This window comes from Myotis nattereri (genome assembly GCF_964212035.1).
Source record: "Myotis nattereri genome assembly, chromosome: 8".
In the NCBI taxonomy this organism is placed as follows: Eukaryota; Metazoa; Chordata; class Mammalia; order Chiroptera; family Vespertilionidae; genus Myotis; species Myotis nattereri.
Genome location: NC_138083.1, coordinates 6782756 through 6802550, shown reverse-complemented (window position 1 = coordinate 6802550; position 19795 = coordinate 6782756). Strand labels below are relative to the sequence as shown.

General features: G+C 41.6%; 1 protein-coding gene across 1 annotated transcript in view; it reads right to left on the bottom strand.

Moving 5' to 3' along the window:
* Positions 1 to 19795, bottom strand: part of LOC308523658 (serine/threonine-protein phosphatase 4 regulatory subunit 1-like) — a gene marked incomplete at its 5' end in the record, with an annotated part of 69873 nt that overhangs the window by 27986 nt on the left and 22092 nt on the right. Inside the window, 3 exons of the mRNA XM_081097680.1 lie at positions 1735 to 1881; positions 12023 to 12165; positions 13419 to 13525. Of these exons, the coding sequence (XP_080953806.1) occupies positions 1735 to 1881; positions 12023 to 12165; positions 13419 to 13525 (397 nt within the window). The remainder of the gene's footprint in view (positions 1 to 1734; positions 1882 to 12022; positions 12166 to 13418; positions 13526 to 19795) is intronic.

Below are 19795 nucleotides of genomic sequence, written 5' to 3'. Positions count from 1 at the left end.
GGCGGCATGGGGAGCGAAGTGCAGTCCCCCCCCCCCCAACCCCAAGTACTCGAATCACAGATGTGTCTGGCCTGCCAAGGGCTCAAGACCGCTTTTGTTCTCTGCAGCCACATCTGAATGCTTAGACATTCAAATAATGATATCAGCAACTCAGTTGGAATGAAAAATACAATTTATGTGAACTAATTTGTTCTGCAAGTGATTTGTGGAGATAGCTTTTTGAAGGCTTGTTATATTTTCCAAATATTTTCACCACACAAAAAAAGAAGAACAATATTGCTGACAAGAATGGAATGGTTGGAAACAAAACAAAATAAAACTCATGCAAAAATGCCTTTAGCATTATTTTTCATGGTATTATCAGTCTTTAGGGATAAGATATTTGGTTGTCAGTCGTAACCTTGGAAACTCGCCTAACCAACTTTCAAACAAAAAAGAAGATTGAGTTGGCAAAGTTCACTACTCAACTGCCAAATACCCCAACTAATGATATTATCCAGGTTCGTTTCGCACAACAAATTTAATTTCTTAGAGAGAAACTTGAAATTTATAAGAAAACCCTGGAGAATTTGAATTTTAATAATCAATTATTCTTCAGCCTGATTCATCTTATAAACATATGGGATATGCAAAATATTAAATTAGTTTAAAAAGCCAGACCTCTAACTCAGAGTTGAGGAAAACTTTTACATAAATGAAGAATAACTGCCAGATGTTTTGATGCTCTAATACAATTTTTTGGCTCCATGGTGTACAATGCTTCCACACTGTGACAAAGAGAAGAATTCCTTTCTCTAACGACATTCTTTTCCAACCAAGAAAACAGCTACCTTCTATACCTTACTGCACTCGGAACCGAGGCTTCTGGTTTTACCTCCTTGGGTAGGATGTTTTCTAAAATGCTGGAGCTGTTTACTTCTAGGACACAAATAGAAAGGCCATGCTGGGCAGCACCTCCTGCATGGGTCAGGGGGCAGCGGTGGGGACAGGAGCTAAGAAAACACGATGGCTTTGGGTGACCTTCCTTGGGGAGTCTTGGTCTCAGGCAATCCATGACCACTGGTACTGACTCCTCAATAGCCTGTGTATGAACAAGGGTTCCAGAAGCCAGCAGAAAGCCCCTGATTGACAATCACTTCACAATGCATACAGAATCCTACAAACCCAAGGATACCACAAAATTAACTTTCTAGTCCTTTAATTGAACACCTTTAACTGGTATCAGCACAAACACTTAACACAGCATTCCCCAAACTGCATTTTTCAGAGTGCCTCTTTCTTACCTAGTGACAATCCCACTTTTGTCTTGCCTAATCCATAAAATAGTCACACATACCTACTAGGTTTTAATTGTCCTGATACCACCTAAAATCATCTCCTATGTCACACCGGGTTCCTTACTTTGGGAAACCAGGTCCATGATCCAAGCAGGTTTAAGGATTCACCTACAAATCTCAGCATCCTGCCCAGCAGAAAGTGAAGCCAGCTGCCCCAACTCTGCCCAAATCACTAACATCCCATGCTTTGCCTTCTTAAAGCAACTGGTGACATAGTCACTTTCAAACCACTCAGATCTGAACGGTGAACTTTCTGAGCGAGGCCAAACCACCAGCCACCTTGTTTATGAGAACAGGGCCGGCCAACAGTGAACACATGGGACACTTCAAGTCACACACACGCCCAGCCACTGGACAGCCACCAGGCATGGGTCTGCCGTTCCCCAGACAGACTTACGGTCACGGCTTCTGCTTTGCGTTCGTCGTCACTGTCTGGGGCAGAGAGCGCCAGCAGGACTGGACACACTTTGTTTTCAATATCGTGCTGGAAAATCAGATCCTGCTCCAGAAGAATCAAGAGCACTTCCTGGCTTGACTTTCTAACCTAGAAGAGGAAAAAGGCAAAGGCAATCACAGAGTGAGCCCAAATGCTCTCAGGATGAAGACCAAGCTTTCTCAGCAGAGCACCCAGCTGGCCCTGCCTCCCCTCCGCCATGGTTCTGGAACCTTCAGGCATACTTCCTTCCTGAGGCCTTAGAACATGTACTCCCTCAGCCCGACTGGCTCCTGCCATTCGATATTCTTAGGCCAACGTCCTTCCCATCAGGTCAGGCCTCATCTGTACCCTAACAGCACCTCACACTTTCCTCTCATGGCTCATGTCCCAGATCTGCACTATATAGATGTGCGCTTGTGCATGTGCACACTCACATGCACACACATGCACATACGTGCACACATGCACACACACACAGATACACACATTTTTCTGAATTATGACACAATGTCGTCTGTCTTTCCCACCCAGACATGGCTGGGGGCCATGTCTGACTTGTCATCTGTCCTCCTGTGTACCCTCAGGACCTAGCAGCAGGTTGATGACATGGAGTGCAGCTTCCCACTGCTTTGCAAAACCCTAGGACACCACGCCCGGGCGTGAATCATGTCAGCTGCAACAGGAGGCAGGTCTCAGAGGAGGACAGGAACAGGAGGACTCAGTGCAGAGAAGAGGAAGGCAGAAGGCTATACTTCATAGTCGGCCTGGGGTGAGCAAGCACGAGAACTCGGAGGGAACCTAGGATGCTGGAGAGATGATATTTTTGGGGAAATGAAAGCAGAGAAAATTCCAATTGATAGAGCTAGTCACAGAATATGCTGCTCCAGGCCTATGTTGAGGCAGGAGAACAGCGATAGGACCAGAAATATAAGGAGTCACAGGTGAGGAACAGAGAGCGGTTACAGAGAGCCAGCCTCTGAGACTAAAGCCACAGCATTAACTTTCTGAACAGGTGGCAGGATGAAAAAGTATTTTGGAAGATCTTTCAGGCAGTGTGTACCAAGGAAATTGGAGGCGATGACAGACTGAGGGCAGAGAGGTCAGTGAGGAAGTGATTGCAGTGATCGTGGTGGGGGAGAACAGAGAAAAGGCAATATCACCCGGCAAGGTGACGCGACCGCATGTCCAACTAGAGACAGTGACAGTGGTGCCCCCAATAACTCTGAGGTGTCAAGCACTTGGTGAGTGTCTATGCCAGGAGCAGAGAACAAGAGAGGACCACAGAGCAGAGGAGTCAGACCTGTCAGCTGCCTCCCTGTGGGACACATCCCAGGTGATGGCTCAAAAGGCGAGAGGGCAGCTGGGAGAACACGCCAGACCGTGAGGGGGAGCCGTAAGTGGACATGGAGCCAGATGGCAAAGGCAGTTCAAAGCCTGCCAAGGGTGGAGGGTGGCCCCAAAAAGTTATATCCATGTCAAATCCTTGCAATCTCTGTATGGGATCTTATTTGGAGAACAAGTCTTTGCAGATGTGATTACGTTCAGGATCTTGAGGTCATCCAGGATTATTGGGGTGGACCCTAAATCCAATCACAAGGGTCCTTACATGGGAAAGGCAAGAGGAGAAAACAGACAAAAGAGGGAATAAGGCCACGTGAAGATGGAGGCAGAGATGGGACTGATGCAGCCACAAGCCAAGGAAGCCAGCCGCCGCCAGAAACCGGACGAGGCAGGAAGGATCCTCCCCTGGAGCCTCCAAAGCAAGTGCGGTTTGGACTCAGGTCCCCAGAGCCGTGAAAGGACCAACGCCTGTGGTTTTAACATCCAGCCTGTGGCTGCGGCTGCCCCAGGGCACTCATACACAAGCAAGGAAAGGGGAGAGAACAGTGTGCTCAAAGGTATAGACAGGACCTCTGGAGATGTGTGAGACGTCCCAGATGACAGCAGTGAGGTGGCCTGGGTGGAGTGGCAGAGCGGGAGGCGGAAGCGTCAGCTGAGGTCAGAGTGGAAAAGGTTTCAGTATCCCACTAAGACTCCTGGTGATTATTCTGGTGCCACAGGGAGCCCCGAGAGCTGGCAGAGGAGGAATAAGGTCAGACTCAGCTTCAGGGAGGACAACAGTTTAGAAACCTCAAGGGGTTCTGAAAGCTGGGAGCAGGCAAGGGGCTCCCAGGCAGGGATGCTCCCAGCTCTGGATCCAGGGGCCAGGGGCAAAAAGGAGAGGATAGGTGTGAGAGACACAGCGAAAAGAGCTGAGTCATCACTGAAGATGATCACAGAAAATCTAAGGTGACTCTGGAGTGTTTACCTTAGGCCACCAGTAACCAAAATAGAAATAAGGGAGGAACCAAGACTGAGGGGAAAGAAAAAGGTGCAGGTACTGGAGTCTTGAGCTCCACGTGGTGCAATGGATCTCCGGGGAGAGCCATCCAGTGGGCTATGGAGATGGAGGTCAGGACGCACGCACCCCAGGGACATGGGTAAGGGACAGCAGTCAGGTTGCCACCGCAGATGGGTCTCTCTAGGCCAGTGATGGCAAACCTTTTGAGCTCGGCATGTCAGCATTTTGAAAAACCCTAACTTAACTCTGGTGCCGTGTCACATATAGAAATTTTTTGATATTTGCAACCATAGTAAAACAAAGACTTATATTTTTGATATTTATTTTATATATTTAAATGCCATTTAACAAAGTAAAATCAACCAAAAAAATGAGTTCGCGTGTCACCTCTGACACACGTGTCATAGGTTCGCCATCACTGCTCTAGGCCCACAGAAGCAGTTGAGACAGAGGGAATCCTGGCACTGTGAGAAAAAGACGAGAAAGCACCCTGGAAGGTCGGGGAGGCCAGGGCAGAGACTGGGGACGACGCAGGCAAGGAGGAAGGGCAGCTAAGAGCCCAACGGGTGACAGTGGTGTAAACACTGCATCCCAACCTGCACTCTGCCATTACTAGCTGGGCATCTGGGTGCAGGAATTACCCCCTCGGGGCCTTGCTCCGGCCTCCGTCACAGTGGACAGTAACAGTGCCATGTCGCAGGGTGGCCGTGTGGTGAATGACTGAACAGGCAGAAGGACTCAGACCAGGGTTTGGGTGAGTGTGCCCCAGATGAGTGCTGGCTAGGATTTCTCAGAGACCAGTGTCAGAGCCCAGAGAGGCAAGAGTCAGGACGATCCCAGCCCAGGAGGAACAGAGTCCACGTCCTGGTCACTTTTCACCCGCTGTCAGGGCAGAACCATGAAATAAATGCCTGGTGGGCATCCAAGAAAGGGGTCTTCAAAACCCCAAAGTGCCTAACAGTGACAAATGGTACAAACATATCAAGCCAAGAGAAAATAAATTGTGGGAAAAAAGACAAATGTAATTCCATAACACAGTTAAAATGAATAACCAAGAGTTTTTGGATCAATGTGGATAGATCTTAAACATGGAGAAATACCACCCAGCAAGTGGCAGAATAGAGAGTGCAGCCTGATGCCACTTAGGTCAGGCTTTAAGGCACCCCACACAAGGCACTGTCTCATCAGGGCCGCTTACACAGCAGTGAGATTCTAAAATCCCGGGAGGAAGGGTCACCCTGAGCTCAGGATGGCAGTTCTTCTACTGAAGGGGAGGGAGGGAGACGAGTGGGAGTCAGGGGCAAAAAGCAGTCTTAACCATATCTGTAACCTATAAATAGAAGGGTTGGAAGCAAAACTGCAAAATGTTAATACTTGTCGAATAACAGCAGTGGGTATATGGGTGTTTATTATACAAACCTCTCATGTGATTAAAATATTTCATGATATTTTAGAAAATGAAACTATTTTTGAAAAAAACAAAAACACTGGATTTCACAATGAGGTGAGTTGAGTCTGTGGCTTTTGGGAGCATCTGCAGTGTTGTAGCTGAGGCCCGACTGTGAGCCCATTCAGGGGTAGGGGCTGCTGAGGCTCCTCGTTTGAGAAGCTTGCAGGAGGGAAAGTAGTGATAGTGCACCCAGGGTCAAGGCCAAAGGATGAAAAGATGAGGGAGACTTAGGCATGATTATAATCAAAAGAGCCCTAGCCAGTTTGGATCAGTGGACAGAGCGTCAGCCTCAGCCTACGAACTGAAGGGTCCCGGGTTTGATTCCAGTAAAGGGCACATGCCTGGGTTGTGGGCGTGGGCTCGATTCCCAGTAGGAGGCGGGCAGGGCACAGCTGATCAATGATTCTCTCACATCACTGATGTTTCTCTCCCTCTCCCTTCCTCTCTGAAATCAATAAAAATATATTAAAAATAATAATAATCAGAAGAGAAAAGCCAATGAGAGAGCCTGGAAAAATAAGCAAGCTTATGAGACAGAAGATGGAAGCAAAGAGGAAATGAAGACATCAGACTTGAGCAGGGAATGGAACATCCATTCCCCCCGAGACACAAGGCAAGTAACTCATGACAGCTGAAGAAATGTGGAGTGTTTACAGCTGATTCAGTCAGCTGATTCTTTACTGAAAATATCTGCAGGTAGCAGACCCTAAGCTAGGCCCCGGAGATAAGTAAGACCTAGCTGTACAGTCAGGGGCTCAGAATCTAAAATGGGAGAGAAAGTATCGGTTACAATACCCAGTGGAATCTGGGCAATCCTAAAACACACAACAGATGAGCCTAGTGAGATTGACGCGAAATCCTGGGCTCCTCCTCCACCTCGCTGCTCCCCAACACACACAAGCACACTTCTGCACCTCAGGTTCCTCACCTCTACAGCAAGGATGAATTAGCAAGGGTACCCACACTTCACAGGGAGGTTCAGACGAGTAAACAAGAATCCTGGCTAATCCTGGAGCATGGTGTGTGACAGGGGGAGTCCAGCAATGGGAACTGTTAAATAGCAGCAGTCAAGGTGATAATATTGATAATATGCCCAATTTTGTTAATTTCATGCCTTACACGAGTCACTGCATGTTCAATGGCAATGAAAGATACCTGAGGATGAACAGAGAGACAAGCTGGCCTGAGATCTGATGCTGGGTGGGACCTGGAATACCCACTCCCCCATGTAAAAAAATGTGCATCTTTGCTGAAGTGAGAACCCTAACTCATCAGGGACGCTCAGGTACTCCCAGTGGCCCACACTGTGGACATCTGGAAGGGCCAGTCTCTGTGAAAGTGAGGCAGAGACTGGTGAGAGTAGGATCGGAGGGAGGGGCATTCGGGAGGATCAAGGAGAATGAAGGGACTGGTAGGTGCATGTGGCATCATTGGCAGGATGCGGACAGGTGAGCCATGAAGGAGTGTGGGCTGCACTCTGCCCAAGAGCTGTAAAGAGTCTGAGGCATGTTTAGTGAGATGATTTCATCACATTTCTGGGTCTAAAGATGACAGGAATGGAGAAGAGGGGATACCCTACTCCTCTCTTTATCCCCAGTATGAAGTCTCGCGCCTTGCTCCTTATGGGCACTCAGAACCTGTCTGAAGAAATAAATGAATGGAAGAAACCATCAGATGAGACCTGTGTGGGGGAAATGTAAGCACCTAGAGAAGAAAATGCAAAACTAATCAAAATACTGATGTTAGGAGAGTGGAAATAGGGAGACTTTTTCCTTCTTTGAAACTACATTTAATCCTGTCACACTGTTCAACATTTAAAAGTAAATATTTACTCTTTTTAAAATGCTTGGCTCAAGGAAGAAATACAAGTCCACACTGTAGAATTTCTTGAAAATAACAATAATGAAAACGTAGCATATCATAAAAAAATTATAAATATATTTAGCCTTTGTGGAAATCCACTCCCATAATAAACTGAAAGATAGAAATGATGTAAGGCTATTTGTTGCAATAATTTTAAAGTGGCAAAAAGGAGAGATGACCCAAATGTCTGCTGATAAACAATGGTACATGTGCTCATTGGAGTGCTATGCAGCCAGAGCAAAGGAATAAGGAGGCTTTCCCTGGACTGCTATGGGCTGACCCCCAGGACACCCTAGTGGGAAAAGCAAGGAACGGAGCAGCAAACACAGCAGCCACCTTGCAGCTGAGAGGAGGAACAAGATGGGGCAGAAGACAAGGACATATGTGAATTTGCTTAGAGTTATGTGTGTGTGTTTGATAAAGGTAAGAATAAACCAAAACCTATTGAAAATGGTTTATCAGACACTCCTAAGACATTTACAGGGGCAGGAGAGACAGGCAGGGAGATCAGAATGGAAGTCAGGTTTCTCTGAATATACTGAGTCTGTTTTACAGCTTTTCCTGTGGAATCACATAAAAACATTTTAACTAATTATAAGTCTAAATTAAATCAAAATGTAAATGCTAAAGCAATTCCTACAAATAAGAAAATGAAAACAAATGAGCCTAAATGCATATCAAGCTATCAGATGCACCACGAGAAGGGTTGATGCAAGTGACTTGAAAATGTGGGACTACTCACATGACTGTGTCTCCAGGGCAGATGGCCTGAGAACAAGTAAATCTTAAACTACAGCCAGTAATTCTACCGTAGGCTTAGTAATAACACAAGTACTTTCCTTCTAGATACACACATACATACATGTTAATACCATTAGGAAGCAAGATTTGTACTGTGTAAAAAATAATATATGCACACACATATATAATCAAATAAGTAAAAACTCTATAAACCTAGAGTTTTTGCTTACATTTACATTTTGAACTGGAAATATCAATATAGCCTTAGGAGGAATTTTCATTTTTAAAAAAAATCAATTGCTCTGTCACTAGAAGCAATGACTAATCTCATAGCAATGAGCATCCCAGTATCCATACTCTGGCTTCCTATTATCATATCCCTCTTTTGGGGCTGGGGGGGAGGGGGGAAGGAGGATATAGTATTTTTATAAGAGTTTCACAAAACTAGAATTCTAACTATATATCTTTTTATTTGCCACAATGGCAAATGAAGAGATATATAGTTAGAATTCTGGTTTTGTGAAACTAGAATTACTCCCCCCGCTCCCCCACACACACACCCCTCCCTCTCCCCCGCCCCATCTCCTGTCTTCCCTCTTAGGTTGGACAGTCTGTTCGATGCTTCTATGACTCTGACTCTATTTTTGTTCATCAATTTATGTTGTCCATTATATTCCACAAATGAGTGAGATCATGTGATATTTGTCTTTCTCTGACTGGCTTATTTCACTTAGCATAATGCTCTCCAGGTCCATCCCTGCTGCTGCAAATGGTAAGAATTCCTCCTTTTTTACAGCAGCATAGTATTCTATTGGGCAGATGTACCACTGTTTCTTAATCCACTCACGTGCTGATGGGCACTTAGGCTGTTTCCAAATCTTAGCTTTTGTAAATTGTGCTGCTATGAACATAGGGATCCATATATCCTTTCTGATTTCTTGGGATATATTCCTAGAAGTGGGATTACTGAGTCAAATGGGAGTTCCATTTTTAATTTTTTGAGGAAACTCCATACTGTTTTCCACAGAGACTGCATCAGTCTGCATTCCCACCAGCAGTGCACGAGGGTTCCTTTTTTCTCTATATCCTCTCCAGCACTTGTCGTTTGTTGATTTGTCATTCTGACAGGTGTGAGATAATACCCTATTGCCCTTTTGATTTGCATTTTCCAGATTATTAGTGACTTTGAGCATGCTTTCATATGTCTCTTGGCCTTCTGTATGTCCTCTTTTGAAAAGTGTCTATTTAGGTCGTTTGCCCATTTTCTGATAGGATTGTTTATCTTCCTTTTGTTAAGTTGTATGAGTTCCCTGTAAATTTTGGAGATTAAAGCCTTATCAGAGATAACATTGGTAAATATGGTCTCCCATGCAGTGGGCTTTCTTGTCGTTTTGCTGGTTTCTATTGCTGTAGAGAAGCTTTTTATTTTGATGTAAAATTTGTTTATTTTGTCCTAAGTTTCCATTGTCCTAGCAGCTATATTGGTAAAGATATTGCTACAACATATGTCTGATATTTTGCTGCCTATGGATTCTTCTAAGATTTTTATGGTTTCCTGTCTTATGTTTAAGTCCTTTATCCATTTTGAGTTTATTCTTGTGTATGGTGTAAGTTGGTGGTCTAGTTTTATATTTTTTGCATGCATCTGTCCAATTTTCCTAACACCATTTACTGAAGAGGCTGTCTTGACTCCATTGTATGCTCTTGCCTCCTTTGTCGAATATTAATTGAGGTTAATGGCTTGGGTCGATTTCTGGGTTCTCTGTTTTGTTCCATTGGCCTATATGTCTGTTCTTGTGCCAGTACCAGGCAGTTTTGAGAACAGTGGCTTTGTAATATAGCTTGGTATGTGATATTGTGACCCCTCCAACTTTGTTCTTCTTTCTCAGGATTGCTGTGGCTATTCAGAGTCTTTTTTTATCCATATGAATTTTTGGAGAGTTTATTCTAGGTCTGTGAAATATGCCATTGGTATTTTAATGGTGATTACATTGAATCTATAGATTGCTTTGGGTAGTATGGACATTTTAATGATGTTGATTCTACTGATCCGTGAACACGGTATATTCTTCCATTTGTTTATGTCCTCCTCTATCACTTTTTTCCAACATCCTATAGTTTTCTGAGCACAGGTCTTTTACCTCCTTAATTAAGTTTATTCCTAGGTATCTTAATTTTTTTGTTGCCATGGTAAATGGGATTTATCATTTCCCTCTTAAAGGAACCAGGGCATCTTGGAGAAATGGCCAGTTGCAGGTAAAAGTGAGCTATCCAAGTCTACCCGGTCACGTCAAGAAGATTCAGGGGCTACCTTACAGAGCTCCCTCTGATCAAACTTAGGATAATTTGCCTGGCTGGTATGGCTCAGTGGTTGAGTGTCAACCTATGAAACAGGAGGTCATGGTTCAATTCCCAGTCAGGGAGCATGCCTGGCTTGATCCCCAGTGTGGGGCGTGCAGAAGGCAACCAATCAATGATTCTTTCTTATCACTGATGTTTCTATCTCTCTCCCCCTTTCCCCCTCTAAAATCAATGAAAACATATTATTTTCTTAAAAAGCTAGGATAATTTGGTCATCAAAAAGGATGGCTGCAATGGATGGAAACATCTAATATGCTAAAATTCACAGGTTCATAACAATAATCAAACAAATTTTTAAAACCTAATTGGTAACCTTTGTAGATTATTAGGACAACAACTAATTATTCTAGAAACTGATAAATAAAGGGGGAAATAAAGCATTTATACTGTCTTCCCTGGACAAACTGATTTTCAGGGTTACCAAATAGCTGAGGGAGAAATTCTTTATAGAAGAAACCCAGCTATGAAATGAAGAAGAAATGATAGGATTTGAGCATCACAAGTTTACAGCCTCTAATGAAATCCTGGATGTGGCAATGATCACCCATGGCTGCTCCTGGTTGATGGGGATTTCATAATGAACAGGGAAGGCTGACAACACCTGCACCCAGCGACTACACAGCTCTCTGCTCCCTGACTTGATGCTGGAGGAACACAGCAGCATCCAGAACATGTGCTCACTGTACGATAAAGAAGTCTGACAGAGCCTCTAAACTGCCTACAGTGTGGGAAATACTGAGAATGGAGGAACATCTCGAACAACACGATGGGGACAAGATCAGCCAGATCCCAAGTGCGGGAAATCTGACAGGACTAATGGCCCAGTTTCTTCAACAAACAAATAGCAGAGGGAAACAGGGAGGGAGACCTTTATAAATGAAAAGAGATTTAAAGACATGTCAACCAAATCCAAGTATGAACTTGTGTGTTGTCTGATTTGAACAGTCTATCTGCAAAACCAGATTTATGAGAAAACTGGGGAAATTTGAACAATGACTAGATAACAGATGATATTAAGAAACTACTGATAATTTTTACACTTGTGATAATGGCACTGTCATTATGTTTTTAAAGTGTCTATATTTCTCAGAGTGTAATACTAAAGCATTCATAGCTGAAATGATACAGTGTCTGGGAACTGCTTTTATCTGGGTTGGATTTATGTTGGTAAGTGAAATGAAAAAAGACTGGTCAAATGCTAATGATAGTGAAGCTGGGGAACAGTACATGAGCATTCATTTTAATATTCTCTCTACTGCTATGTGTGTTTGGAAATTTCCATAATAAAAAGTAAAAAAAATAAAAGAAGCATCTCATAATAATAATAACAGGTGTCGTCTACCTTCCTAGGTGATTAGAGGGACAGGGCACAAACAGATCTTTTGTGCCCAAATCACCTCACTCTAAGAAGCTGTTTTCTAAATGACGAAGATCAGTTAAGTAAGACTAGAGAGAATCTGCTATCGAGATCTTAAGGTTACAATTTTTCATACCTGATTGTTTCGATCGGTGAGGTACTGCACTACAATAGGTATGAGATATTCGGAGAACACCTTTGAAAAATTTGACCTGTTTTCTTGTAAAAAAATGGCAATAGGAGGAATCTGTTCCATCAGCTCAGTCCGCACTGTGGGCTCTGCAGCAATAAAAAACAACAAAGAAAAGAATTATATAAGACTACACCAAGCATCTTATTTAGTACATACTGATAGTTTCTAGCTTTTCTTACTAAAATACTTTATCAAAAAAATTAGACAAATGCAGTTTAAAGATCATTTCCCATTCAGAGTATTTATGCTACAGACAGGCTTAAAAAGCTAATAAGCTATATGGCAATATAAAAACATAAAAAGAAGGGAGAATGACAACTCTATTATAACAAGCCATATATAAATCGAGGAGGGTGCAAGAAGTCTGCATCCTGGGCCAGCGTCCAAAAGCCATTACAACTAATGGCATATATGCCAGACCTATGGGTTGTGCTTATTTAAATTCCAGCCAGAATGTATACATTATAAATAATTCTTTCATACATGCACTCCCCCACAATCCACGCATCCCAATTATTTCTAAGGCAAAACATTAAACAAAAGAGCAGCTTGAGCGCCAATATACCACATTAAATTTAACACAAATATATAATTGCTTCAGTGCTGTAAATGGTGACTCATTTATAAAGAGAATCCATTTAACGACTCAAAACATCCACTTGGGCCTTTTTAAAAACATTGTGTCATAGTCTTATGAATATTTTAAACTAATATGGGAACTACATGGAAGGCTTATTTTGCCATTTTCAGTTAAAATTATCAAAACCTAAAGCAAATCTAAGATTTCTAAAACTTTCTGAAGCTGTCCACCAGTCATTATAAATGGGGGGTTTAGTCGTCAGTACTGGCAAACCCACTACTCAATCATCTGACTCATCTGTTCGAGGCGAGGGTTATATCTCAGTGTCTACCATACAGCAGTGTGCTTTTCTTCCACAATAGCAATCGTGGAGGTAGAAAGAGAAAGAAAAATCAAGATTAGTCTACAAAGATCAGAGGTGAGGGAGAGTAATGACTGGATTGTTGTAATCCTTCTTTTGATTGGCTATTTCTTAGCAACCAATAGTCTGGCAGAACTCGTGAAATACAAAAGGCCTAACTGCCAGGGCAAAGAGCATTCATAGCCGTTAGTCATTCTCATTTTCTGAAAATAAGGATCATCTGATGCCAAACAAGACACCCATTCTTCATGACAAAATCCATTCATGGGTAGACATGGCTTTAAATTTATTGATTAATAAACAGGGTTTTTTATTTTTTATGTCAGCTATCATTGGTTATAAACAATTTCTTGGAAATGAGCAAGTAAAACGCAAAAGTATATACTCTTTGTACAAACCTGCATCTTCTGACAATCTGACCACAATTGCCATGACCGTTAAGAAGTCTTCTTCATCATTACCGAAGTCCCTGAAGATATCAAGTAGCCCTCTGGCAATAATCTGACTGTAAAGACGAGAAATGATACAACAGTTACATGGACAACACTGACTGCTAGGGTGCGGGCTACAGGCAGATCATACAACCAGGGAGCGAAGGAAAGTCTGTGACCTCCATCCGGAGGGGAGGAAGTGTCCAGGAACGTCCAAATATGATCATTCCAATGTGGGTCAATAGCCTACAGGGACGGGACCGTGTCTTCTAATCTGGTGGTCACTGGAGGTCCAAACTGTCCACTTGGGGCAAGGGAAACCCTCTACTCCTTTTCTGACTGATTCTTCAGGCCTAAACAGACTTGGGAGACAGGCCCCAAGACATGGGAGGGGATTAAGTGACCAATAAATGCAGAAGGAAAAGCCCAAAGAGACATTGATGGCCACCTCAGTCTGAAATGCTCTCTACCCACTAGGTGCCAGCAGCATCCTCACCCCATGATGTGACAACCAAAAATGTCTGCAGGGCAGTGGAGCAAAATCCCTGCTGGTTGAGAACCAACACATTAGAGGGCGCCGGGCAAAAGCTACACTGAAACTCTCTGCACTATCCTGCAGATCTTCTGAAAATCTAAAAATATTTCAAAATTAAGGTAAAGACATAACAAAACACAAAGACCAAAAAAAGCCACAATGAGGTAACACTACACCCACTACAAGAACTCAAATTGTGAGAGTACCTGGTGCTGGTACTAGATATAAAGATATAAAGCAACAGGAACACACTGACATCGCCAGAGAGAATGCAAAACAGCACATATGATCTGGAAAACAATTTGAGAGTTCCTCAAAAAGTCAAACATACATTTATTACTCAACCCAACAATTCTCTCCTGGGTATTTATTTACCCAAATGAAATGAAAGGTGCATCCACACAAAAACTTGTGCACAAATGTCCATATTAGCATTTTTTTGTAATAGCCACACAATGGAAAGCTCCAATGCTTGTCAACAAGGACTATTCACACAATGGAATATGACTCAGCAATAAAAAGGTATGAACTGCTGGTAACCAAAGGCACAAATAACAAATGCATTTTGCTAAGTAAGAAAAAGCAGCCATACAGAAAAGACTACATACCACATGATTTCATATATATGAAATTCTAAAAACCTTAGTGTCCAGAAACAAGTCAGTGGTTGCCTGGGCCAATTGTGGTGAGGGAGGGAGGGGCTGACCACAAAGGGGGGAAAAAGAGGGTGATGGAAATGTTCAAACTTGACCACGGTGATGGCTGCATGACTGTGTACATTTACCCAAACTCGTCTCACTGGACGCTTTGAGTGGGTGAAATTTATTGCATGAAAAATATGCCTCAATGAAGCTGTTTTATATAAAGACACGGAGGAAGGGCCATTCAGTGCAATCAGCAGTGGCTCACAGTGACTGGAGGACTCGGTGAGCGAGAAGAGGGACCAGCAAATGGAAAGGGGCCCCTGCTTGCCTATCTCTGTCCTCTGGCTACCTGGCAATCCGGGATCAACAAACACCACTGCTGGTTGTTCATCTGGAGAACTAGCTAAAGGTGAAAACCAACCTTGATTTTTAGGAAAAGGCTAGAAATGTGGAATTCAAAGAGGCAGTCTTGGCCCACATACTACAAGGAAGAAATCCATCAACTCCAGCCTGTCCGTAGAGAGACCTATACCACCCCTGGGATGAAAGGTCGAGATCTGGCAGCCAGGAGGTTTGGGAAAGTCGAAACAGACACTATAAAGTCCCTGATTACATTTCACTGGACCACATTCATGTCAGCCTCCCCCGGGAAATCAAGCAACCAAGATCCCCAATCTGCTTCTAGGGCCATAGCACAAATAGACAGATCTGCATCCAGCCTCAAGTGGTCACAGGGGACCTGCCCTCTTAAGGAAGCAAGGGAGTGAGGGAGAGCCCTGAACAGGGACAAATCTACCACAGTGACTGCAGATGGGAGGGAACTAAAGACACAAAGCAATTGTTGCTTCGGGCACCAAAGCTTTGGAAAATTTGGCTTCTTTATGTTGCCGTGACCTGGAGAGGTCAGAGTAGAGGAGCAGAGTCCAGAAGCATCAGCCTCAATACTTCCCCTGTCAGCAATGCTAATGAGGTGAGAAGAGAGGGACAACCTTGCATGCTTCAGAAAAGTGTCATGAAGAGTAAATGAGAGTATGCGTGGGAAGCTCATAGCATGGTACTAAGCGCATGATAAGCCCTCGAGGGTGTCAGCCATCAGTATTACAATATAAGCAAGAATTGCAATCAAAATGTCTATCAAAAGAAGGAAGCTTAAATGAATTATGATATATCTATGCATTGACATACTATACAACCATTTTTATTTATTTTTATTATTATTTTAAATTCTCACCTGAGGACATACTTAGAGGAAGTGAGAGAGAGAAACATCTTTGTGAGAGAATCAGTTGCTTCACACACATGCCCCTGTCTCTAAAAATCAATGGAAAAATATGCCCGGGTGAGGACTAACAACAAAGAAAAGGTAAGTGTGGTTAATATGCTGAAGGTCTACTGTTTGGCTTAGACATGCTTGGATAGTTAAGGAATACAGGAAGTCTGTACTTTCTGCTCAATTTTTCTATAAACCTAAAACTGTTCACAAAATAAAGTCTATAAAAGAGAGAGAGAAAAAAGAAAGTGAAATGAAGACTTTTTCAGACAAACAAGCTGTGAGAATTCACTGGCAGCAGCCTTGTACTAATAAGAACTGTTAAAGAAAGTTCTGGAGGCAAAAAGATACCTGATGGAAATGGGCATTTTACAAAAAGAAATAAAAAGTATGAAAATGGTAAAAATAAAGGCAAAGATAATATTTTTTCTCATTTTAATTGCTTTAAAAGAGGGTTGACTATCCAAAGCAAATATAGGACAAAGTATTGTAGGGTTTATGACATGTGTAGAAGTAAAATGCAGGAAAACAACAGCAGAAAAGATGGAGAGAGGAAGTAAAAATATACTGCTGCAAGGTTCTTACACTGTTTCTTGCACTATATGCAAAGTGTATAATTTTATCTGAACATGTTGTGATAAGTTAAAGAAGTATATTATAAGCCAGCTGGCATGGCTCAGTGGTTGAACATCAGCTTGTGAACCAGGAGGTCATGGTTCAATTCCTGGTCAGGGAACATGCCTTGGCTGCAGGCTTGATCCCCAGTGTGGGGCATGCAGGAGGCAGCCAATCAATGATCCTCACTCATCATTGAGGTTTATATCTCTCCCTCTCCCTTTCTCTCTGAAATCAATAAAAATGTATATATTTTAAAAAGAAGTATATTATAATTCCTAGAACAGTCAATAATATTTTTAGAAGAGGTATAACTAATAAGCCAATCATGGAGATCAACTGAAATTATTTTTGAAAATTTGTTTTTCTTAAAAAAGGTAGGAAAAGAGGAAAACAGCAAGAAGAATACAGTGAGACAAATAGAAAACAAATAGCAAGATGACATATTTTAATCAAGCCATATCAACAGTAACATCAAGTGTAAATGATCTAAACATTCAAACTAAAAGGCAGAAATTGTTAAATTGCATTTTTTTAAAAGCAATACCCAGCCAACTACAATAATCACACTTTAAAGATAAGGCATAGATAGGTTAAAAATAAGTGGACAGAAATGCACCATACGTACACTAAACCAAGCTGGAATGTATATATTAGAATCAGAAAAAGGAGTATTACCAGAGATAAAGAGGGACATTACACAATGATAAAGAGAGCAATTTATTCAAGAAAACAGAGCAATACTCAATGTGTATGCACTCAATAACAAAGTTTCAAAATACACAAAGTAAAAACTACTTTAATTGAAAGAAAAATAGATATATCCATAATCATAGGTGCAGATTCCAACATTCCTCTCAGTAGTTAACAGAACATAGAACATAAATAAAAAAATAGAAGACATGAACAGTTTTCAAACAGCTTGATCTAATGGATATTTTTATAAGATATTCCACTCAAAACCATGGGAATTCACATTCTTTCTAAGTGCACATGGAACATTGACCAAATTAGGGCATATGGAACCATAAAATAAATTTCAACAAATTTGCCCTGGCCAGTTTTTCTCAGTGGTTAGAGCATCAGACCAAAGGGTCATGGTTCGATTCCCAGTCAAGGGCACATACCTCAGTTGCAGGCTCGATTCTCAGCCCTATCAAGACATGTGCAGGAGGCAACCAATTAATGTGTCTCTCTCACATCAATGTTTCTCTCTCTTTCACCCCCCACTCCTCTTGCCTTCTCCTCCACTCTCCCTAAAAAAATAATCAATGGGAAAAAATATCTTCAAGTGAGGATTAAAAAAAAAACCGTAACAACTTTAAAAAAGAGAAATAATACAAAGTATGTTCTCTGATAATAATAATAAAAAAAGATTTAAACTAAGAATCAAATAACAGAAAAATTCCTGGGAAACCCTCAAATATTTAGAAATTAAACAACACTTCTAAATAACTCACTGGTTAAAGGAAAAATCATTATGGGCACTTAAAATACTTTATACTGAAAGGTAATGAAATATGACATATCAGAACTTAAGGATGAAAATAATATAATACTTAAGTACTTATATTTAATAGCAATCTTACAATGTAAAAATTCAGGTGTTACAAAAGAAAGACAAAAAATAAAAAGTTAAGCATCCCTCATGAACATAGATGCCAAAATCCTCAACAAAATCCTAGCAAATCGGATCCAGCAGTACATCAAAAAGATCATACACCATGACCAAGTAGGATTTATCCCAGGGATGCAAGGATGGTACAATATCCGCAAATCAATAAACGTGATACATCACATAAACAAATTGAGAGAAAAAAACCACATAGTCATATCAATTGATGCGGAAAAAGCATTTGACAAAATCCAACACCCTTTCTTGATAAAAACTCTCAGCAAGATAGGAATTGAGGGATCATACCTCAACATAATAAAAGCCATATATGACAAACCCACAGCCAACATCATAATCAATGGGCAAAAACTAAAACCATTCCCCCTAAAAACAGGAACAAGACAGGGATGCCCCCTCTCACCACTCCTGTTCAACATAGTACTGGAAGTGCTAGCCATTGCGATCAGACACGAAGAACAAATAAAAGGCATCCAGATTGGAAAAGAAGAAGTAAAACTGTCCTTATTTGCAGATGACATGATACTGTACATACAGAACCCTAAAGACTCCATCAAGAAATTATTAGACTTAATAAATGAATTCGGCAATGTAGCAGGATACAAAATTAATGCTAAGAAATCCATGGCATTTCTTTACACCAATAGTGGACTTACAGAAAGTGAAACTACAGAAGCAATCCCATTTACCATTGCACCAAAAAAATTAAAATACCTAGGAATAAACTTAACTAAGGAGGTAAAAGACTTATATGCTGAAAACTACAGGACACTGAAAAAAGAGATAGAGGAAGACATAAACAGATGGAAGAATATACCGTGTTCATGGATTGGTAGAATCAATATCACCAAAATGTCCATACTACCCAAAGCAATTTATAGATTCAATGCAATCCCCATTAAATTACCAATGGCACATTTCACAAATCTAGAACGAACTCTCCAAAAATTCATCTGGAATAAAAAAAGGCCCCGAATAGCTGCAGCAATCCTGAGAAAGAACAAAGTAGGTGGGATCTCAATACCAGATATCAAACTGTATTACAAAGCCACTGTCCTTAAAACAGCTTGGTACTGGCACAAGGACAGACATATAGATCAATGGAATAGAATAGAGACCCCAGAAATCGACCCAAACCACTATGCCCAATTAATATTCGACAAAGGAGGCAAGAGCATACAATGGAGTCAAGACAGTCTTTTCAATAAATGATGTTGGGAAAATTGGACAGATACATGCAAAAGGATGAAACTAGACCACCAACTCACACTATACACAAAAATAAACTCAAAATGGATAAAAGACTTAAACGTAAGACGGGAAACCATAAAAATACTAGAGGAATCCACAGGCAGCGAAATCGCAAACATATGCCGAAGAAATTTCTTCTCTGATAATGCTCCTAGGGCAATGGAAACTAAAGAGAAAGTAAACAAATGGGACTACATCAAAATAAAAAGCTTTTGCACAGCAAAGGAAACCATCAACAAAACAACAAGAAGACCCACTACATGGGAGAACATATTTGCCAATGATACCACCGATAAGGGTTTAATTTCCAACATTTACAGGGATCTCATGAAACTTAACAAAAGGAAGATAAACAATCCAATAAAAAAATGGGCAACGGACCTAGATAGACACTTT